The 24,672-nt window shown below is 35.2% G+C and overlaps 1 protein-coding gene across 11 annotated transcripts in view; it reads left to right on the top strand.

Moving 5' to 3' along the window:
* The window catches only part of ATRX (ATRX chromatin remodeler), a 333,614-nt gene that overhangs the window by 288,165 nt on the left and 20,777 nt on the right, over window positions 1–24,672 (top strand). For all 11 annotated transcript variants that reach the window (XM_049107206.1, XM_049107207.1, XM_049107205.1 and 8 more), the window contains 2 exons: window positions 10,191–10,368; window positions 11,990–12,184. In XM_049107206.1, coding sequence (XP_048963163.1) covers window positions 10,191–10,368; window positions 11,990–12,184 — 373 coding nt within the window. The remainder of the gene's footprint in view (window positions 1–10,190; window positions 10,369–11,989; window positions 12,185–24,672) is intronic.

Here is a 24,672-nt window from a genome sequence, read left to right as displayed (position 1 = left end):
TTATGTCATCTCAGTGTTGGTGTCTCCTGCTTGTCTTTTCTCATTGAAGTTGAGATTTTACTGGTTCTTGTTATGACAGAGATCTATTTTATTTTTTTTATTTATTTTTCATTTATTTATTCATGAGAGACACAGAGAGAGAGGCAGAGACATAGGCAGAGGGAGAACCAGGCTTCCCTGCAGGGAGCCTGATGTGAGACTTGATCCCAGAATCCTGGGATCACAACTTGAACCAAAGGCAGACACTCAACCACTGAGCCACCCAGGCACCCGAGACAGAGATCTATTTTAACTGGACATTTTGTTTATTATGTCATGAGACTGTGGATCTTACTTCAATCTTCTGTTATAACAGACCTCTTTTGACACATGTTCTGATGGAAGATGAGGTGTCCCGCCTCATTTACTGTCAGTAGAGAGTGAGAGTTCAGTCTATCCACTAGGTTGCTGCTGATACTATCCTGGCTGGGAGGGTGTCTCTGACACCACTTTGGCAATGTTACAACTATGTGAGAGTAGCAGTCTGAACTCCCCACTTAGCCTTTAGTGACAAGGGTAGAAAGATACCATATTTTTCTGTACTGTTTGACTGGAATTGAGTGGTTTTAATGTTTATTTTAAAGTTTTCTGTCTTTCTGGGATTTCCCTTGTGTGGTCCTTTGGCTAGAGAGAGCAGGATTTTTCTTGGAGATATCTGGCAACATCTACTGGCATTTCCAGGTTGCTGGGTTCTTTAGCACTCATTCTGGGATGTATGAGACAAAAGGAAAGCCTGTGGAACTCAGTGCCATGTTGTTCCTTAGGACCCAAGGTCCCTAGCCAGTCTGTCTCTTTCTCCTCACTTTTCAGAAACTTTTTATGATTGTTTTATATATGATGTCCAGAGTCTTTAGCTTTACTTATTGTGAGGAATATATAACAGTATGTCTACTCTCATCTTTTCAGAAGAGTAAGTCCAAAGGTTCAGCTTTTTAAAGATTGTTTTATCTGTCATTTGGCAAACATATATATGTGTGTGTTTCTGTTGTATATATGCCCAGTAGTGAGATTGCAGAATAATAGATACGTGTATGTTCAGCTTTAGCTTATATTGCCAAAACAGTTTTCCAAAAATGATTGTACCAATTTGGACTCCGTCCAGTAGCATATAGGTGTTTCAGTTGTTCTTTATCCTCATGATCACTTGACAGTGTCTGTTTTTTTTTAAGCTGTTTTGATAGATATGTACTGGTAAGGCTTGATTGTCTTAATCTGTACTTCCCTGATAACTAATTCCAAGTGGCTCATAGGTTTAAATGTGGAAGGTAAAACAAAAGTTTTAGAAGGAAACAGCAAAGAATATTTTCGTGATCTGCATTAAGAAAACTTTCATAGGGGTGCCTGGATGGCTCAGTCAGCTAAGAGTCCGACTCGTGATTTCAGTCCAGGTTATGATCTCAGGGTAGAGAGATCGAGTCCTGTGTTGGTGGTTGGGGGAGAGGGGGGGTGTCCACACTCAGCACGGAGTCTGCTTGAGATTCTCCCTCTCTCTTCCTCCTTCCCTCTGCCCCTTCCCCCCTTACATGCTTGCTCTGTCTCCAACAAAAAAAAGAGAAAAGAAAAATTTCATAAACAAGACACACAAAGTACTAACCATAAAAGGAAAATTGATAAGTTGAACTTCATTAAGAATTCTAGTCATCAAAGGAATTTCATATTAAAACCTAAAAGGCAAAGAGTGCCTGGGTGGCTCAGTCAGTTAAGTATCTGACTTTTGATCTCAGCTCAGGTCATGATCTCAGGGTCATGAGATTGAGCTCTGCATCAGACTCCATGCTCAGTGTGAAGTCTGCTTGTCCTTCTCTTCCTCCCCCTGCTCACTCTCTTCTCTCTCTCTCTTTCTCTCCTCTCTCTCAAATAAATAAATAAAATATATTTTTAAGAAAATGAAAAGGCAAGCCACAAAGTAGAAGCTATTTTCTCATTTTATTTTTTTTATTTTTATTTATTTTTTATTTTTTTTATTTTCTCATTTTAAAAGATAATATGGAAAAACGCACAGACAGTAAATGTTAATATTTGTAATTCAGTAGGCCAGATATAACCATGGTTAGAGTTTCTGTGCTAATACAGACATACCTTTTGTTTGTTTTGAGGTTTGTTTTCATTTTTTTTATTGAAGTAAAATTAACATACAGTGTCACATTAGTTTCAGGTATAGAATATGATTCAACAATTCTATACATTCCTCAGTGCTCATCAAAATAAGCATAGTCTTGATCCTCTTTATCTATTACACCCCTCCACCACCCACTTCCCCTCTGGCAACCATCAGTTCTCTGTATTTGTATTTAAGAGTCTGGTGTTTTGTTTGTCTCTTTTTTGTTCATTTTTTCCCTTAATTTCCACATGAGTGAAATCATATGGTATTTGTCTTTCTCTGTCTGGCTTATTTCACTTAGCAGTAAACTCTCTAGGTCCATCCATGTTGTCTCAAGTGGCACGATCTTGTTCTTTTTTATAGCTGAGTAATATTCCATTGTGTGTGTGTGTGTGTGTGTGTGTGTGTGTGTATAGACACACACATACCACATCTTCTTTATCCATTCATTTATCAGTGGACACTTAGGTTGCTCTCATATCTTGGCTATTGTAAATAGTGCTATTATAATTAAACATAGGGGTGCATATATCTTTTTTGTAGTAGTGTTTTCATTTTCTTTGGGTAAATGCCCAGTAGTGGAATTACTGGATCATATGGTAATTCTATTTTTAATTTTTTGAGAACTTCCATACTATTTCCACAGTGACTGTACCAATTTGCATCCCCACCAACAATGCACGGGGGTTCTTTTTTTCTCTACATCCTTACTAACACTTGTTATTTCTTGTGTTTTTGGTTTAGTCATTCTGACAGGTGTGAGATAACTCATTGTGGTTTTGAATTGTAGCTCCCTGATGAATAGTGATGTTGAGCATCTTTTCATGTGTCTATTGATCATCTTTATGTCTTATTTAGAAAAATTTCTATTCAGATCCCCTGGGGAACCCCCTTGAGTTTTTTGGTGTTGAGCTGTATAAGTTCTTTATATATTTTGGATATTAACCCCTTATTGGATATGTCATTTGCAAATACCTAGGGGAAGCTACTTTCAATACATAGATCCAAAAAGGACCCTTACCCAGAATATACAAAGAATTCTTAAAAATGAGTAGGATAAACCATATATTCCCATAAAAAGATGAGAAAAGAACTTCAGAAGGGCTTTATGGTATGCCGATGGCCAATAAACATCTGCAACAAAAAGGTACTTCTCTTTTTTTATCATCAGAGAAATGCTTAAAAACATTTTTGAGGGATGCCTGGGTGGCTCAGTGGTTGAGCCATCTGCCTTTGGCTCAGTTCATGATCCTGGGGTCCTGGGATCGAGTTTCGCATCAGATTCCTGCAGGGAGCCTGCTTTGCCCTCTGCCTATGTCTCTGCCTCTCTCTCTGTGTCTCTCATGAATAAATAAATAAAATTTATTTAAAAAACTGTTTTGATAAACTGTGCGAAAGTGTTTCAGTGAAGAGAGGGTAGTCTCTTCCACAAATGGAATTGAAACAATTGGATATTCATAGACTTAAACAAACCTTGACCTAACCCTTACCCCTACTCAGAAATCAAGTCAAATGGGTCATAAATCTGAATGTGAAACATTATACTTGTTTATGAAAGCAGAGAAGAAAATCTTCAGGAACTAAATTTAGGCAAAGATTTTTTTTAGTCATGACACCAAAGTGATACAATCTATTAACGAAAAAAGTTAATAATTGGACAATCAAAATTAAAACCTTTTGTCTATGATGACCCTGTTAAGAAAAGGAAAAGACAAGCCACAGACTTAGAGAAAATATTTGCAAAATAGCATATTTAATAAAGGGATCATATTCAGAATGTATAAAAATTCTTTAAATGTAACAGTAAGAAAACCTGTAATTTTCAGTTAGAAAATTGACAAAGGACTGCAACTGACATTTCATTTAAGAGGATCTATACACAGCAAATAAACGCTTGAAAAAATGTTCATCATTAGCCAATAGGATAATGTAAACTGAAACCACAACAGGATGGCACTTCATATTTATCAGAATGGCTAAAATAAAAAATAGTAACACTACCAAATGCTGGTAAGGATGCAGAAAAAGTGGATCTCTCCTACAATGCTGATAAGAATGTAAAATGGCACAGCCACTCTTCCTGGAGAACAACTTGGTGGTTGTTTTTTTAAAAACTAAACAATTAACCATATTCTTACCATTGAACCTTGCAGTCACACTTTTGAAAATTTATGCCAGAGAAATGAAAACTTATTTTCATATAGAAACCTATACACAGGTAGGTGTCCATAGCAGCTTTATTTGCAATAGTCAAAAACTGGAAATAACCCAAGTGTCTTATGACATGTGAGTGGATAAACCAATTACGTTATATCTATATCTTGGAATAGTACTTCACAATAAAAAGGAAGGAACTATTGATACTGATCCATAGAGCTTGGATGAATCTCAAGGGCATTATGCTGAATGAAAAATGCCGCTTTCAAAAGATTACATACTATATAGTTCCTTTCATATGGCATTCTTGATGTGACAAAATTATAGTGATGGAGAACAGATTGGTGGTTGTCAGGGATTAGGGTTGGTGGGGAGAAGGTGTAAATATTAAGGGATAACACGAAAGAGGATTTTTTTGTGGTGATGGAACAGTTCTATGTCATGCTTTTGATAATGGTTGCCTGATCCTACATATATGATGAATTTCATAAAGCTATACACCAAACAAAAAAGTACTTATAAGAACTGGTGAAATCAAATAAGCTTGAGTTCACAGTATTGTACCAACATTATTTCCTGGTTTTGACAATGTACTGTAGTTATATAAGTTGTTATCATTATCCTAATGAACTGGATGAAGGGTACATGTGAACTCTCTAAACTACTGTTAGGAATTCTTGTGAACTGAAGCTATTTTTTTTTAAGTTTACAATTAAAACAGGTAATACCATGAGTTATCAAGGATCTGGAACAGTTGAAACTCTCACACACTGCTGGTGGTAATGTAAATTGGAGTAACCACTTTGGGGAACTATTTGTTCAGCTTTAACAGTGCTATATACATACCCCATGACCCAGCAATTCTACTCTTGGGTATATCAGAAATGCTTACATGTCCAAAGCATATACCCAGAAGGTTTATAGCAGCATTATTCAAATAGTTTATATTTTAATGCTGATGTATTAGTGTTAGGAAAATCTAAAAATATCCTGGTTAGTTTATCTCAGTATGGATTTACATATTCCATACTGAATAATATTAAAGGTTAAATAGATGTAAAATATTCTGAATACTTGTTCATTTACTTCACTTTATTTTTCATTGGGCATAAAATTACATAGTTTTGTTTCCCATTTACATGGTTTTATAAACCAGAATATGTCATTGATCACATCAGTACCATGTAAATAAATGCCTCCATTATTGTAAATTAGACTGCAGATTTTTTTTGTCTTGTAATTGCACTCCTTTAGTGCAGTGACTGGATATTTTTTCATCTTTTGTATTAGCAGTCTAGCTCAGGGATGCATAGCAGCTTCATAAACATGCTTTTATTAAGCCCATTCAACTCTTAATTACTGGATAGATAACAAACAATTGTGAATCTCTCTATGAGGTTTCCTGTTTTTTTTCTGTGTGTGTTTGTGTGTGTTTTTAACCTACATAGTTTATGCCATTCTATATGCTTGATCGTTTCACTGGTATGGAATAGATGTAAACAACTGGAATAATAATGGAGACCCAGTTGTTCATAATCCCTTAAATATGTCCACTAACTAAAGAAAGCACAGTTTGTTCTCTATAATGAGTATTATAGAGAAATATAAAGAAGAAAATATCATAATTCCACTGACCCAAGAGAACTGTTAACATTGTAAGCATGTATGTTTTGATTTTTAGTGCAGATGCAATTATACTTGATAATGTTCTATATCCTGCTTTTTTCACATAATATTATAGATTTTTATTCGTAATGTAACTCATTGAATAGGTAGAATGTAATCTAGTCCTCTGTGCGTACATATTCTTTATTTTCAACCTTATGATCTCATAAATAACAGTGTGAATAAATATATATTCTTATATTTCTGATCATTTCTATGGCCTATATTCTCAGATATGTGATAGCTCCAAATTAATATAAAACATGAATTGAGGGATCCCTGGGTGGCGCAGCGGTTTGGCGCCTGCCTTTGGCCCAGGGCACGATCCTGGAGACCCTGGATCGGTCCCACGTCGGGTTCCCGGTGCATGGAGCCTGCTTCTCCCTCTGCCTATGTCTCTGCCTCTCTCTCTGCCTCTCTCTCTCTCTCTCTCTGTGACTATCATTAAAAAAAACAAAACAAAACATGAATTGAGTACCTGTGTTTATTTTGTATGGGATTTTTCTTAATTGTAAGCTCTTTCCTGTTACTTAAATTTTGAGCTTCTTCACATTTTAGTTTGTTTGTTTATTTATTTATTTTTTAAGATTTATTTATTCATTCAGTCAGAGAGAGCGAGAGAGAGGCAGAGACACAGGCAGAGGGAGAAGCAGGCTTCATGCAGGAAGCCCGATATGGGACTCCATCCCGGGTCTCCAGGATCACACCCCAGGCTGCAGGCGGCGCTAAACCGCTGCGCCACCAGGGCTGCCCACATTTTAGTTTATAATGTATGTATAATCGTATGGCATTTTAGTCATTAATTTCCCTTCATGAAATTATAGAAAGTAAGGCTTGGTGTATAAAAGCATTTTATAGAGAATTTTGAGAGTTTATTATCTTCCAAGGGTTTTCTCACTCTTAAGTTGGCCAACAGTAAACAAATCATATAGTCATCCAGTAGAATATTGTTTAGCTACCAAGCTTGATGTTTACCAAGAAATTTGAGGAAATGCTCATAATATGAACTATGTACACAGATATTACCATATCTGTGTAAAACCAAAACTATATATTCTTAGAAAAAAGAAACCTGGGCAGCCCCGGTGGCACAGTGGTTTAGCACCGCCTGCAGCCCGGGGTGTGATCCTGGAGACCCAGTATCGAGTCCCACGTCGGGCTCCCTGCATGGAGCCTGCTTCTCCCTTTGCCTGTGTCTCTGCCTCTCTCTTTCTCTCTGTGTGTCTATGAATAAAAAAAGAAAAAAGAAACCTTAGGAAATACACCATAATTTGAATGGAGGTTGTTTCTGGGGATTGGAACTGAGTAGTTTTTTTCTTTAAATTTGTTTATATTTTCTTTTTTTTTATTTTCAAAAAATGTTACATAAAATCTTTCTAAATTAAAGTTTTGTTTACATCAAAGTAATATATTTACATATTCTTAAAAAACCATTCTGTAAGGGTTGAGATCAAAACCAGTCCCTTGACCATCACCTTCCTACACGTGATGCTTGACTTACTGCAGGTAAGTTTCAACTGGTTCAACTGGTTTCAACTCTTGGCAATTTTTCTGGTATTTACTTTCATATATCCTTTCTAAAATCTAAGGTGGGAATTTACCCACATGTACACACACACTTTTCCTTATTTTCTCAACATATTTTTTATAATATTGTCAAAATCAATTTCGACAATTTTGACTATGTAAATAATCACATGTAAGCCATTTACAGTACTGTGATTACTTTTCTCTTTTTATGCACATGTTTATTTTTGTTCAGGTAATGGTTTCTTTTTTTTTCAGGTAATGGTTTCTTTTTTAACATTTGCTTAGTTTTCTGTGAACCTATCAACTAATTCATTCCCAAAATCTCAGATATATAAATTCTTGTGTTCCAACACAGAAGGTAATCTATCAGTTTTTCTTTTTTTTTATATTTATTTTTTATTCTTTGAGGTTTTTATTTAAATTCTAGTTTGTTAACATATAGTGTAATATTGGTTTCAGGAGTAGAATTTAGTAATTAATCACTTATATATAATATCCAGTGCTCATCACAATTACCCTCCTTGATACCCATCTCCCATTTAACCCTTCCCCCACCCATGTCTCCTCCAGCAACCCTCACTTTGTTCTCTATAGTTAAGAGTCTCTTACAGTTTGCCTCCTTCTCTTTTTTCCCTTCCCTTTATGTTTATCTGTTTTGTTTCTTAAGTTGTACACATGAATGAAATCATTTGGTATTTGTCTTTCTCTGACTGACTTATTTCGCTTAGCATAATACACTCTAATTCCATCTATATCATTGTAAATGGCAAGATTTCTTTCTTTTTGGTGGCTGAGTAATATTCTTGTGTGTGAGTGTATGTGCCTACCACATCTTCTTTATCCATTCATCAGTCCATGGACATCTGGGCTCTTTCCTTAGTTTGGGTATTGTGGACATTCCTGCTATAAACATTGGGGGTACATGTGCCACTTTGAAACAGTATTGTTATATCCTTTGGCTAAATACCTAATAGTGTAATTGCTAGGTCATAAGGTAGTTTTATTTTTTTACTTTTTGGGGAACTTCAATACTGTTTTCCAGAGTGGCTGCATCAGTTTGCATTGTGTAAGAGGGTTCCCCTTTCTCTGCATGTTTGCCAACATCTGTCGTTTCCTTTGTTGTTAATTCTAGCTATTCTGACTGATATGAGATAGTATCTCATTGTGGTTTTGATTTATATTTCCCTGATGATGAGTATGTTGAGCATCTTTCCATGTATCTGTTAGCCATTTGTATGTCTTCTTTGGAAAAATGTGTATTCATGTCTTCTGCCTATTTCTTAACTAGATTATTTATGTTTTGGGTATTGAGTTTGTTAACTTCTTTATAGATTTTGGATACTAACCCTTTATCCTCAATTCCGTAAGCTGCCTTTTAGTTTTGTTGATTGTTTCTTTCACTGTGCAGATTTGTATCTTGATGAAATCCCAGTAGGTCATGTTTGCTTTTGTTTCCCTTGCCTCAGGAGACATGTCTAGTAAGGAGTTGCTGTGGCCGTTGTCAAGGAGGTTGCTACCTGTGTTCTCCTCTAGGATTTTGATGGATTCCTGTCTCACATTTAGGTCTTTGATCCATTTTGATTTTATTTTGTGTTTGGTGTAAGAAAGTGGTCCAGTTTGATTCTCCTACATGTGGCTGTCCAGTTTTCCCAGCACTGTTTGTTGAATAGACTTTTTTCCACTGGATATTCTTTTCCTGCTTTGTCAAAGATCAGTTGACCATAGAGTTGAGGGTCCATTTCTGGGTTTTTTATTCTGTTCCAATGATCTATGTCTGTTTTTGTGCCAGTGCCATACTATCTTCATCACTATAGCTTAGTCATATAGCTTGAAGTCTGGAATTATGATGCCTCTAGCTTTACTTTTTTTTTTTTTTTCAAGATTGCCTTGGCTATTTGGGGTCTTTTGTGGTTCCATACAAATTTTAGGATTGTTTGTTTAGCTTTGTGAAGAATTCTGGTCATATTTTGATAGGGATTTCATTAACTATGTAGATTGCTTTGCATAGTATTGACATTTTAACAATATTCTTCAAGTCCATGAGTATGAAATGTTTATCCATTTCTTTGTATCCTCTTCAGTTTCTTTCATAAGTGTTCTATAGTTTCAGAGTACAGGTCTTTTACTGCTTTGGTTGGGTTTATTCCTAGATATCTTACAGTTTTTGGTCTTTTTTTCTTTTTTGAACACATCCTTCTTGAAACCCTCTGTCTTCTTGATTTGATTTTAGCTACTTTAGTAACTTGCATCTATCTAACTTCTCTCCCTATGTTTTTTACACTATATTATAATTGCATATCATTCACCACTACTACACTTAGGCCCTTGGATATTGTCCTTCATTTTGATGTACTTAGTGCTTGCTCATAACAGTACTGTACAGAGTATGGACTTTTGAGTTATACATTGATTTTCTACATTTACTCAGAATCTATGAATACCTTGTAAACATGTGCTTTCCATATGTATGTTTATTCCTAAATCAGACTCTCATTTTCCAGCAATAAGATTCTTCCTGCGCATGTAAATCATCAACCTGACTCCTTAGACATGTCTTGTTTTCTTCAGTAAGTGAGAAAAGAATTCTTTGAATTCCTGATTGTTCAAAAAACTGCCTTTGGAATAAAAGGTCATATCATAATTAAAATATCTGTGAAGCACTTATTACTAAAGTATTTATGCATGTTTTTATTTTCAGAGGACGATTGTTTATCATTTCTACCAAAGCAGGATCTCTTGGAATTAATCTGGTAGCTGCTAATCGAGTGATTATATTTGATGCTTCTTGGAATCCATCTTATGACATCCAGAGTATATTCAGAGTTTATCGCTTTGGACAAACTAAACCTGTGTATGTATATAGGTTCTTAGCTCAGGTGGGTTTACAAATTACATTCTTTTTTTGTAGTGAAAGTTTGGGTGAAATTGATAATATTTTTGGAGTGCCAAACATACATGCATCATAGAGAAGCAAATGAAATTGAAAACAACAACCCTAACCTATACATAAATTAGTGGAAGTCAATTTTGGCTTCTCATGATTTTCTGTTTTGTAGTTCATCCATGTCTATAATGTCAACGTTCTCAGATTGGGATGGATTTGCATGGGTAAACAGTTTTGGAATTTTCTTGCTTGTTCAGGAAAGTTAAACGTTTATAGTTCTTTACTTAGCATACATAGAAAAGCAAGTAAGTTAATCTAATTTGCTTATAGATGTAAAGGTCAAATGATAATTGTTTTTAGTCCCTACTAGATACTCTCTTAATTTGAAGAATATGGGTAAATAGGAAGAAATGGTTAACTTATAATAACAAAGAATCATTACAAAGAATGTTTAATACTTTATAGAAAAGAATTAAAGTAATTTCCTTTAAATATAAACTTAGATGTTAAAAAACAAATTGAAATTTAAGAAAAATGAGAAAATCAAAGAGATGGATGCAATATAAGGTAATACAGATTTATAGAATCAAGTTGAATTTTTGCTGGTACATCTGTTTTGGGAATACATGCTATTCTTTTCACCTGCCTCCAACTCTGGGCTTTTGAACCAGAAACTGAATTTTATTGGTGGATCGATCCTTGCTCATTTGATCTTCTTTAGTACTTAATATAATTGGCAAGCTGTAGTGTAACCCCCTTCCTATCATTTAAGCTAAAAGCTCTTTATAGATAGAGCATTGTATTTGTTAATTTTCTGTCCTGGAATTCTAGAAAATAAGACTTGATAGACTATTTATAATGATTATTGAGAGTTTATTATGTTCCACTGAGAAGGAATTAAACTGCTCTCTTGAATTATTATTTTTATAACCCTCTAAAATCTTATTTCATGCACTTCTTTATTTCTGTTCACCTTGGTGACTACTCTTCTACTAAGTACAGAAATATATATATATATTTCACACCTCTGAGGTGATACTGTCCCTTGAGTCTGGGTACAATCATTGGAATTGCCTGGAGCAAGTTTAAATACTTGTCACGAAAGCTTCTGAGCTTCATCACTTTGTATCCAGCTGCATCCAGGCCTGAGGCGGTGGCCACTTGACACCAGTAGCCACTTAGTGCCCCTTTGGATCCTGAGCAGAGAAGCAAGGCTTGGGGGAGGAGGGGGTTGGGAGCTGATACTGAGTGCCTACAGCATCTACTCTGTCTTCACTATTCAGAACTTGTAACTAAAATATTTAAAGAAACTGATTTTAAATGCAAATTAAAGGGCAAATGTTCTCAAAAAAAAAAAAAAAAGGCAAGACCTGAATGCATATTGGTCAGGTAATAAAGAATGATTATCAGTAATGTAGTTTTCTTTTTTGTCAAGGTAAACTATGGTGAACAGATGAAATCTCTCATGAATTAAGCAGCATTGCTAATAAAACTTCCTTTATGGCAATGTATTACTATGAAGTTTTGCTGTTTTGTATTAACCAGTAATTTCTCCTTAAGTTTCATGTGTACAAAATTTATTTATTTGTATATTGTTCCTTCTTTTTACAAAGGGCACCATGGAAGATAAGATTTATGATCGGCAAGTAACTAAGCAGTCACTATCTTTTCGAGTTGTTGATCAGCAGCAAGTTGAGCGTCATTTTACCATGAATGAGCTTACTGAACTTTATACTTTTGAGCCAGACTTATTAGATGACCCTAATTCAGAAAAAAAGAAGAAGAGGGATACTCCCATGCTGCCAAAGGTAAACATCTTTAGATTATTAGCTCAAACAAAACCTACCATGGACCAAAGATATTTTACTATTACAGTAAAAGTTAGTCATTTGGCTAAGGCTCAAAGTCAGAATTTTCCAAAGAGAACAAAGTCATATTTAAATCAGAGAGTGCTTGGTCAGTTCTCCACATAACACCACAAAAAGATAGTGTAATCTGAAATACATGTTCTATACCAGTAAAAAGTTCAGCCTTGTAGAAAAGTTTCTGAGTAGAAACCTTAAAGGAAACAGTATGTTTCTCTTTTAATAATCTCCAGTAGAGTGCATACATAATTTTAATATTTCTATATGAAATTCCTTAACATTTTTTGCTGTCATATAGCAGTTAAGAATCAGCAAAAAAAAGTGTCTCTTACTTGATATTTTTCACTGTCATAAAGCAACTAAGACTTTCACACTTGGAAAAGGATGCTTAGAAGTAATCTTGTCAAGCCCTCATATTTTATGTAAGTGGGGAAATCTAGGGTCAGAGATATTCTGACTCGCTCATAGTTTCCAGCTAATAAGTGGCAGAGCCAGAAGTAGTATCTACATCTGTCTTCTGGCCAATTGTTCTTGGACTTTAAAAAAGACATTATTGGGCAGCCCCGGGTGGCTCAGCGGTTTAGTGCCACCTTTAGCCCAGGGCACGGTCCTGGAGACCTGGGATCGAGTCCCACGTCAGGCTCCATGCATGGAGCCTGCTCCTCCCTCTGCCTGTGTTTCCCCCACCCCACCCCACCCCCATCTCTCATGAATAAGTAAATAAAATTTTTAAAAAGACATTAGTTAGATTAGTATAGAAATTTATTATGATAGTACATATCATTTTGACCCTTTTGAACATAGAGAAAGCCATATATTCTCTGGTCTAAAATAATGATCTAAATATATTTAAACCTGTTTTACTTAATCTAAAAGGCCATTTTAGGGGGAATTGTTGGGGGGTTGCTTTCCCCGTTGTGTTGGCTGCAAATTCAAGCACTTAATATTCCTTGTAGCTGTTAAGAGAATTGGGAAAGTAGCTACCAGGTAATGGTGTTATTCTACCAAAGTCACTTTAGTCATTTGTTTAAAAACAAAACAAAACAAAACAAAAACCCAAAACCTCATATATCTTGGTTCTTCATATGATTGGATACATTTAATTAAAGCAAAAGGTAATTGTAATAAATAACTATCTAATGCTAATATAAATCAGTGATTTCTCCAGTTAACTTTTAATGTACATGTCAAAGTAATATGAACATTAAACGTTTGGAGTTTTTTTTAAATGTCTTTTTTCTATATTAAATTTTTTTTCTAATCAGTAAACTATTCTTCCATTTAAAGTTTACTGATAAAGCACCTAGGAAAGAGTTTTTTGTGACAACCTCTATCAGATCCCTTTTATAATGATCTAGGTCCACATGGGAGTTTAAATCTACTGTTTTTATGTTACATTTAAAACACTTCTTTAAAGAGTACCATTTCATTTTAACATTATGAAATACTAAATTGATGGTGATTTGGCTTTCTTAGTTATATCATTATAGAACGTGAGTGGGATCTTGAATAGTCTTTGGAAAATTTTCTGTATGTGAATTTGTTTGTATACCTTTAAAAACACAGAAACACAAATGGAATCATACAATATGTACTCTTCTGCAACTTGTTCTTTTCACCTAGGTGTTTCTTAAACATCTTTCTATATTGGTACATGTACTTCTGCTTTTTAAAAAGCAACTGCATAGTGTTCATTTGCCTTGATTTGTTTAATTCTTATACCCCAGCAGCTTTCTTATTAGTTAACTTAATTCTGGTGTAAGAAGTATTCTTTTAAGGACTTGCACATATGTTTATGTTTATAATTTTAAAGATATTGAAGTTTCCCTTTTCAATTTGAGAATGATTTTTATCTAATTAGCATATTTACTAAAATTATTCTTAATTTTAAGCTTCAACTTTTATAAGAAATACATCACAGTTAGTAATATCTCTGATAGGAAGCAAATATTCCACTTTAAAAGGGAATAATTTCTGATTTTAGGAATACTTGTTTAATTTGGTAAACATTTATTTGCTGTCTTTGAGGTGTACTGTGAAGGTATACTAAGAGCAAGACATTGTGCTTTAAAGAAGTTTTTAAAAATCCAGCAGGAAAGAAATGCTATTTAATGTTATACGATGTCTGGGAAAAAACATCTGTTTTATAACTTGGCACTCTGAGTTGTTAAAGGTGTCATGCATTTTCATTTATAGACTTTACTTACTATATTTTGCTTTTGGTGCTATAATTCTTTGCCCAAGAACAAAAAGGAAAAGGAATATTGAATGCTACATTAACACAAAGTGCTTCAACTCTCCCACAGCTCTTCCCAAAAGGAAAAGAATAGTTGACTTTTAGTGATTTATTACTGGGTTTTATACTGTGTGCTGAACAGTTTGTTGAGATTATCTTCCTTAATCTAGCAGCAACTGAAAAGCTGGTAATGTTGTTTTCATTTTTAAGTTGAGGAAATTAAGGTTTGAAGAGGTTATGTAACTTAGCCAAATTTACCCACCTACTTAGTGGTGCAGCTGGCCTTCAAACCAAGTCTGCCCAACTTGAAAGCATGTACTCTTAATCGTTATGTACTTTTTTTAAAAGATGTTATTCATTCATTCTTGAGAGAGAGAGAGAGAGATTGCAGAGACATAGGCAGAGGGAGAAGCAGGCTGCCTCTAGGGAGCCTGATGCAGGACTCAATCCCAGGACCCCTGGGATCACGACCTGAACCAATGGCAGATACACAACCAGGTGCCCCAATCATTATGTACTTTATTGCTCCCCAAATAGAGATTAGAAAGTTAAGGTCAAGTATTAGAAACAAGGCAGAGGACCTAGGATTCCTAGAATTGAATGGCTTTAGGATGCTTTATTTTATTTTAAATAAAACTGGGTTTTAAAATATAGAATGCCTTCACAGTTAATACCATTGTGTGATGTAACTGTTGAGATTGTATAATATAGCCAGTTTAGCTCATGGCTTGTGATGTGGTAAAGTCCTCAAATTTATAGAAAACTTTAAAGTTTATACAGGACTTTCTCCTTCATATTCATTTACCTTAGGAAACTGAAGTTTAGAGAGTTTGTGACTACCAAAGTGTACATGACCAATAAGGGTTAGAGCTAGAACTTGAACTTAACAGTTTTCAAATTGTATTCCAGGGAGCCTCCAGTAATTAGCAGAGGTACTCCAAGACTACCATGTGGCTAAGTGAGTAGTGGAAGGCCAGACAGGCAGCACTCCAAACACCACATCCTGTTTCAATCAGAGTCCTTCTCCTTTTATCTCTTTTATGCATTGGGCTGCAACATAAGATTTAATTTTTTTTAAAGATTTAATTTAAAGGGAGAATGTTAGTTCTTTTTTTTTCCCTTACTGTCTGCTTTTTATTCCCATAACTTATTCAGTACTGGTGCCTTTCTAACTATCACAGTAACTAAGAACTGTCAGGGATCTAAAAGGAAATACAAAGGATATTGTATGAGATTTACCTGAAAGAGGTGATACTCTATTTGGGGAGAGAAAAGTAACGTTCTTTAAGAAAAAGAAGGAATTGCTGATGTAACTGCTACTGAATGTGTTTGCCATATGCTATATGGTTAAAAAATGGAAGATGGAGCATTCAGGTACAGTTTTAGTGGAAAAAAACCACACTGGCCTATAAAATAGGTGGTTAGTATTTGGTTGGATTAGGAAAGAATGAGGTTTGAATGCAGGATGAAACAATTTGGGCAAAAAGAAAGATGATGATTTATGTACCAGACTCAAGGTATGATAAAGAAATTGACCAGATAGAGTTAAAATTGGATGTGTGAGTTGTGGGTAAGGTGAGGCCAGCTTATGGAGAGCCATAAAAAGTAAATGGAGGTATTTGGATTTAAAATAGTATTCATGGGGTGCTTGGGTAGCTCCTTTGGTTAAGCTTTGGTCTAGGATTAAGCCCAATGGCAGGCTCCCTGCTCCCTGCTCCGTGGAGAGCCTGCTTCTCCCTCTTCCCCTACTGCTCCCCCAGCTTGCGTGCTCTCTCTCTCTCTCTCTCTGTCTCTCTCTCAAATAAATAAATAAAATCCTAAAAAATAAAATAGTATCCACTATAAGTTCATAAACGGACCTGTTATATGATAAATGTGGGCTTTTAGAAAATTAGCCTGGTAGTAAAATGCAGGATGAGGACCTACATATAATATAGGTGATGATTATGGAGTTAATCAAACGCTTCAAGAAAATAAATGAGAAAAAAAAAAAAAAGAAAAAAAAAAGAAAATAAATGAGAGAACTCAATAACTGATGATAGACTGTAGATTTCAATAGATAGGCAGTGAAAAAATTTACCTAAATAATGAAGCTTATTTACCCATTCATTGATTAAAAACTTTTCAGGTACCTGCAAAGTACCAATCACTATGCTGGTTACTACAGATACATTGGTAAATAAGACTAGGTTCTTGGGATCCCTAGGTGGCTCAGTGGTTTAGCGCCCGCCTTCAGCCCAGGGCGTGATCCTGGGGTCCTGGGGTCCTGGGATCAAGTCCCACATTGGGCTCCCTGCATGGAGCCTGCTTCTCCCTCTGCCTGTGTCTCTGCCTCTCTCTCTCTCTCTCTCTCTCTCTCTCTCTCTCTCTCTCTCTCTCTCTCGGCTTCTCCCTCTGCCTGTGTCTCTGCCTCTGTGTGTGTGTGTGTGTGTGTGTGTGTGTGTGTGTGTGTGTCTCATGAATAAATAAAGACTAGGTTCCTAATCCTAAGGAGTCTAATCAGTATACTGTAAGCAAGTAAATAGAATTAAAGTTAAGGGTCCTATAATATAAATCAGTACAGACATTAAGGAAGGAATATTTAGCTCTTTTTTGGAAAAGTTGGAGATGGGGAGTTGACATTAGGAAGACTTAAACTGATGTTGAAAATGGAAGTGAGTAGCTGTTTGCATTGCGATAAGGGCCAAAGGTGAAGGCCCTTCAAGAGGAAGAGCAGGAAAAAGAAACGTGCATCAAACAGCATGGCAAGTTTTAGGAGCCTCAAGTAGTTTAAAAATAAAAGAGTAAAAGAAGATAGTGGTAGAATAAGGAAGGGTAGGCATGGAGAAGAGGTAAGAGAAAAGACTGGAGAGACAGATAGGAATCAGATCATAGAAATTAGAGTTTGGGCATTGTATTACAGGCTGTTGGATCAATTATAATGATTTTAAGAAAACCAAAATCAAATTTTTCATTTTAGAAAAATCACTTTGGGTATCAGTATTCAGGATTGATTGGAGAAAGGGAAATAGATGCAAAGATACTTTTTAGGATGCTGTTTTTAATAGCATTTTATAGTCCAGATAAGAGTGGTAGTAATGCAGGCCTGAAGTAAGGTGGTAGCAATAGGGATAGAGAAGTACCAAGGACAGTGTAAGTACTCAGTAAATGTATTTAACTTTATTCCCTAGGCTTATATTTACAATTTTACTTAACTTTGCCCACTACTGTTTGGTTTTGATTTCCTTTAATAAGTTGAAAATTGGTCCTCTCTGAAATAGGTACAAGTGGATATTTTGATATTCATAGAGATTTCTTGGTATTTGAACCTGTTCTTATTAGAGACATTTCAGAGTTGGTTCCTATTATTATAGTACAATTTCAAATACCTTCCTTTTTTATACATCATGTTTAAGATGAAAGACTGATAAAAATGATATATTTTCATTTCCCCTTCAAATTGTTTTTATCTAAATAATTAAACTGCATGCCTTTTTAAGATAATTTTCATTGTCCTTTGATAGTTCTGAGAATGTTTATTTTCAACTTGGTATGTGATGATTATATTTTTTTCTACCTTACCACTTCCTCCTTAATTATTATATGATTCCTCTTCCTGTATTTCTGTTGTTTACTTTCTTTTACTTCTCTACTTTCTTTTTAAAAATTTTTTTAAAGTTAGATTTAATATCTCAGACTTAATTTATTAACCACTTGACTATTTTTCTTGTGTTTTTATCTTTGCAGCTCTTTAAAGGCAAGAACTATATCCTTTGTTCCTTTTCTTTCATTCATAGTGAATAATATAATGCTGGCACTTTTATATGGCCTATTTTTGAAATTCAAGTAGCCTTTGTAGTGATATTTAACTAAACTTTTTATTGTTCCTTAATGATTCATATGTCATTGAAAAGCAGTGTCAGACTTACTATTGCAGGTAGTAAAATTAAAATGAAGAGTGATTTGTCTGTCACAGCAGGTATGTGACAAAAAGAGAATTGGAGCTTTAATTTGTATTTTCAGTTCTGTACTGAATTAGCTATCTTAGCTCTGTTTTCCACTCCACCTCAGAAATTATATTTTTAAATCCCCTCATTGGTTTCTTGCTGTTGTTGGTGCTGTTTTTCTTTTTTTGAAATGTAAGTCTTGTAGACCTGTGAACCCATTTTTAAATATATTGATTTTAGGGTCCCCTGAATCATGTCTACAAAGTGTTGTTACAGCTCTTTAGTTGTTCAAGGTAATAATGTTTTTCAGCCAGTTTGAAACTTCTAACATGATCTAAACTTAAAGTTTAACATAAGTTTCTAGTGATAAAGATTTATTGACTGATTATTTTTTTAACTGTTAAAGTAATAACTTGCTTCTGTTAACGTTTATGTAGAGACTGTGTTAGGGAAAGTATCTTTTCTGGTAAACTTATGAATTACACATATCAGAGATGAAAATCTTGGTCAGGGTCATGTTTCATAATATGCTTAAGTGAGTATGCAACCTAAGCTCTATACCCTTTATTAAGAAAACAAAAGTCAGTAACTTTGGTATAAAAGTTTTTTTATACTTCCTTTTCTAGCACTGTACTGCCTATGTCTTTTTAAAGGTATGCTGCATGTTGGTAATTACAGAGATAATAAAATGGGAGATTTAAACTTAAGTATCCAAAGTGAGGCTTTAGATTTGCTTCCTCTACCCTGATCTTGTATATAATTTTTCCCTTTGTCTTTATTCCTTTATTAAAGTTTTAATATCTCAGAGCATGGTTTGTTGAACAGAAATGTTATTGGGCAGTGTTAATACATGGTTTTACCTTAGTCTTTTTTAACATTAGAGAGAAATATGCTCACTAAAATAATTTGATGTGAAGTCTAAAATTGCTGATCAGCCTATTTAGGGATCTTTCATACATTTACTTTTAGGAATAAAAGTTTAAAAGGACCTATTTAATTGTAGGGCACGTGTCAGTAACCTTTAGCATATTAACCACATGGTGGCACATAAACACAATTTTTGTTGACCGAGAAGGAGCCATGCTCATAATTGAAGCCTATATGAGGTTTGTTGTTACTGTTTCCTACTTTTCTGTCTCTTTTATCACAAGTTACATGTTTATTATTTAATAAACAAGTTCTAATATTGTTTCTTTTTATCCAGTGGCATAAAAATGATTATTCATCTGAATAAGCATAGACCACCAGAAATCATAATGTATTCTAGAGAAATTGTTTTAATTTTACAATTTCTTTGTAGGTTATAAAAGTCTCCTATTTAGTGTTTTTTTCGGATGGTTGATACCAAATAAAAAGAGCAAATGGTTTAAGCCTGTTACTTTTTCCATATCACTCGTCAACTGTCCTTTTTAGGATGTAATCTTAGGCAAGCCACATAAGCTTTCCAAACCTCACTTCCCTCAAGAACATAAAAAGATAGTAGTACCTTTCTCACAGAGGACATAATCCACATAAAGTCCCATGCCTAACACATAGTAAGTGCTCAAATGTTAGGTGCTATTTTTGTTTCCATAATTGTTGCTAATACTGCATTATACTGGGTTCATTTCTCTGAAACCAGTATAGACATACATTTTTGGAATTTCAGAGGAGTCATGAAGTCCTGATCCTTAGATTAAGCTTGACATATGACAGATTAGTAAAGACTAAAAACATTTAAGAGCCAGAGACCGTAATCTCAGCTAGACTGCAGAAGAGACAGTTTATTTGAGTCTTGAATTCTTCTAGAGATCAATTATAATCAAGAGTGAATAATACTAGATTTTAATGATATTAGCATGCATTTGACCATGAACTACAACCCTTTCTAACATTCAAGAATTTTCTTTCTTTTTTATTTTTAAGAATTTTTTCTTAAATAACACAATTGTAGAAGAATTGTCTGTTATGACCAGCTGATACCTCTGTAGTAATTTTTTATTCTTTCTTAAATAACACAGTTATAGAATTGTCTATTGTTATGACCAGCTGATACCTCTGTAGTAATTTTTTAAAGTGAAGAAGTGCTTTCTAGTGTCCCTCCATATACCATTATACAGTAGACCATGTTTTATTTATTTTAAAGATTTATTTATTTGAGAGAAAGAGACTGAGAGTGCATGAGAGGGAGAGGGAGTGAGGGAGGGAGAGCATGTTTGTAAAAGTTGGGGGAAGAGCAGTGGGAGAAGCAGACTCCCTGCTGAGCAGGGAGCCCAGTTCAGGACCCCTCGATCCCAGGACCCTGAGATCATGACTAAGCTGAAGGCAAACACTTAAGCAACTGAGCCACTCAGGTGCCCCTGACCATACTTTTTTGCTGCTTGGTATCTTATTATATCCCCTTATAACACAGAAATTAAGGATCCAGGGTTACCAAGTATTTTTGGGGAAAACATTTGGGTTAAAGGGACTTTGGTGCCAATGATGCTCCTAAATAGCAGCCTCCCTAACCCTGGCAAGATGCCTTGCAAATCACTGCTAATGGAAACATCAGCATCTATGAGGCCACTTTACTGGCAGAGTTGGGGATGCAATGCGAGCTTCCATTGGGGAGGATGTAAGGTAGCCTTCAGGAAATGTCTTCTTTTGAATGACTAAAAATATCTGCTACTCAAGATTCTGGAAATTCTGAAATTTAAAATACCAGGTCTGTATTTAGTAAATGCTTACTGATTAAATAAAGTGGCAAGAACTTTTTTGGTTTTGTAGACAGATTAAAAGATATCTGTTCTTGTGAGACTCCTAACTCTAGGAAACGAACTAGGGGTGGTAGAAAGGGAGGTGGGCGGGGTGGGGGGGTGACTGGGTGATGGGCACTGAGGGGGGCACTTGATGGGATGAGCACTGGGTGTTATTCTATATGTTGGCAAATTGAACACCAATAAAAAATAAATTTATTAAAAAAAAGATATGTCTGTTCTTTCTAGATTATAAGCTTCCTACTACTGGCCTGTTAGGGTAAGGATTGTGTCAGTGAATCTACATCACTATATTCCTAGCACCTGGCATAATACTTAGCACATAGCAAGTATTCATTAAAAATGTGGCAATTAAAAAAAAAAGAAAAATACAAAAAAAATGTGGCAATTGAATAATGAATTTCTGTCCTATAATTGCACGTCAACGATTGTAAGGCAATGGTTGACATGCCTTTAAAATAGTGTTTTTTCTTGTGTGTAGTTCTTAACACTAAGAGTAATAGCATCTGAATAGCATCAGAATCACCTGGCGGCTTGATAAAAATTCAGATTCCTGGCTTTATGTAAGACCTACTGAATCAGTTTCTGGGAGTGGGCCCTGGGAATCTATATTTTTAACAAGGTCCACCCTGGTTTTATGGATACAAGGTATGTAGTGGTGTGATTTGCCTTTATTATCAGCTAAACCTTTGAATTAAGAATAACAATAAACAGTAGCTAACATTTATTGAGTGCTTTTTATGCCAGGCACTGTACAAAGGGCTTTACTAGTATTGAATTATTTAATTCTTATAGCCACCTTACAAACCCTGTACAGTTTGTTTTTATCTTACAGATGACAAAATTATAACAGAGAAATGATGGCACCTGCATTTGATCTCAGTGTCATAACCAGACCTCATACCCTTTTTTTAAAAACATTTTTAAAAATTTTATTTATTTATTCATGAGAGACACAGAGAGAATGACAGTGAGAGGTAGAGACACAGGCAGAGGGAGAAGTAGGCTCCATGCAGGGTGCCCGACATGGGACTCAATCCTGGGTCTCCAGGACCACGACCTGGACCGAAGCCAGCGCTAAACCACTGAGCCACCCAGGCTGCCCAGACCTCATACTCTTTAACCGCTATACTATGCTGACATTAATTTCTTATGTGATTAAACTTGTGGGAGAAGTAAACTGAGGCACTCTCCTTTGATATGACTTCAACTCCATTTTTTTCATTTCCAGCTTTCTTTTTCATTGAGATTTAATTGATGTGTAATAGTTTTAGGTGTACAACATAATGATTCAGTATATTTATATATTGCTAAATGATCACTACAGTAAGTCTAGTTAACATACATTACCACACAGTTACAATTTTTTTCTTGTAATAAAAACTTTTAAGATCAACTCTCTTAGCAACTTTGAAATGTAGACTACAGTATTATTAACTACAGTTGCCATGCTATACATTACATCACCAGAACTTACTCATCTTACCCTTTGACAAACATCTTCCCATTTCACACACACCCTCAGTTCCTGGTAACCACCACTCTACTCTGTGTCTATGAATTCAGCTTTTTAGATTCCACATAGGTATTTGTAAACTTTCTCAGTCTGACTTATTTCACTTAGCGTGATGCCCACAAGGTCCCTCCATGTTATTGCATTGACAGGATTTCCTTATTTTTTTATGACCAAATATTATTCTTTTGTGTATATGTACCACATTTTCTTTATCCATTCATCCATCAGGGGAAACCTAGGTTGTTTCCATGTCTTGGCTATTGTAAATGATGCTGCAATGAATGTGGAGGTTCAGGTATTTTTGAGTGTTTTTCTTTCCTTCTGATTAATACCCACAAGTGGAATTACTAGCCCATAAGCTAGTTTTATCTGCAATTTTTTTGAGGAACCTCCATGATATTTTCCATAGTGGTTTTACCAATTTGCAATCCCACCAACAGTGCACAAGTGTCCCCTTTCCTTCACATCCTTATACTTTTTTTTTAAAATTTAAATTCAGTTTGCCAACATATAGTATAATACCCAGTACTCCTGCCATCAAGTGCCCTCCTTAGTGCCTGTCACCCAGTTACCCCATCCCCCCACCCACCTCCCCTTCCACAACCCTTTGTTTGTTTCCCAAGGTTAGGAGTCTCTCATGGTTTGTCTCCCTCTCTAATTTTTCCCACTCAGTTCCCCTCCTTTCCCTTATGGTCCCTTTCACTATTTCTTATATTCCACATATGAGTGAAACATATCCTCATATATCCTGATCACTACTGTGACTTTATGAAAAAGCATTTTCAGTGCTATCAAGGTGTGTAATACTGAGGAATGTAGATTTCATCCTTTAGTTACTACAAAATCATAGAGTAGCAAAGCTGATTCTAGTCCTTTTTAAGTATCTTGGATGCTGAACTCATCTCTAGGCCTGAGTCAGGTACAGCATAGTCATTAAGAACAGGAGCCCTTGGAAAAGACCACCTGGGTTTGAATCTTGACCATCACATTATTTGACTTCTTTGTGCTTCAGTTTCTTGATCTGTAATTCTGAGAGATTTATGTTGTTACTCTTCAAAAATCTCATCCTCTTCGTTTTTATTTTCATCTCCTTCTGAGACTGTTAATAGTAAATGCCTGCCCTTCTGCTTTTATTTATTTTTAAATTTTATTTTTTCATGAGACACACAGAGAGACAGAGACATAGGCAGAGGGAGAAGCAGGCTCCATGCAGAGAGCCTGATGAGGGACTTGATCCAAGGAGTCTAGGATCATGCCTTGGGCCGAAGGCAGTGCTCAACTGCTGAGCCACCCAGGTGTCCCTGCCCTTCTGCTTTTAGCTTCCATATCTTATAGCTTTTCTTTTGCCTCATTCTGATCTCCCAACTCACTAAGTTAATTTTTAGCTATGTGTTTTCTGCTTTTTATATTATCCATTGAATTATCTATTTCAGTGATTATTTTTTATCCTGAATATTTCATTTTTGGCTCTTTTTAGATAATTTTTGTTTGAATTTCATATTCATGATACCTTTGCTTATATCCTTGAGTATACTTTCATGCTTATTTTGAATTATTAGTACATTTTGTTAATAACTCTGCTTCAAATGGTATATGGTACCAGTGTTGTCACTGCAGGGATGGGGTGTGTATATATCTGTGTGTTTGCTGTGAGTTCCTGGAATTCATGTTTCTTTTTCTTTTCTGTAGTTTCCGTGGGTTGATTGTGGTGGGAGAAAGCCAGCAGCCCATGCTGATTCATGATATTAAAAATCTCATCAATTATATGGTGATAATAATAGTATGTACTTAATAGAGTTACTATGAAAATTAGCTATTCCATGTAAATTTCGTAAAATAATGTTAGCATGCAATTATGTATTCAGTTTAGCTTTAAAGAAAATCTACAGATGTGACTTGAATTCAGATCCCAGCTTTAGAAAACTGTTTTGAAAAAAAATAGAAAACTGTTTTGATAGGCTAAAATATACAGCTAACTAGGGGTAAAAAGGAAAATGTCCCATCTTTCAGACTTT

The sequence above is a fragment of the Canis lupus genome, chromosome X (assembly GCF_003254725.2).
Source record: "Canis lupus dingo isolate Sandy chromosome X, ASM325472v2, whole genome shotgun sequence".
NCBI classification, from domain to species: domain Eukaryota; kingdom Metazoa; phylum Chordata; class Mammalia; order Carnivora; family Canidae; genus Canis; species Canis lupus.
The sequence above is the reverse complement of the archived record's forward strand: the minus strand, read 5'-3'. Positions and strand labels throughout refer to the sequence as shown.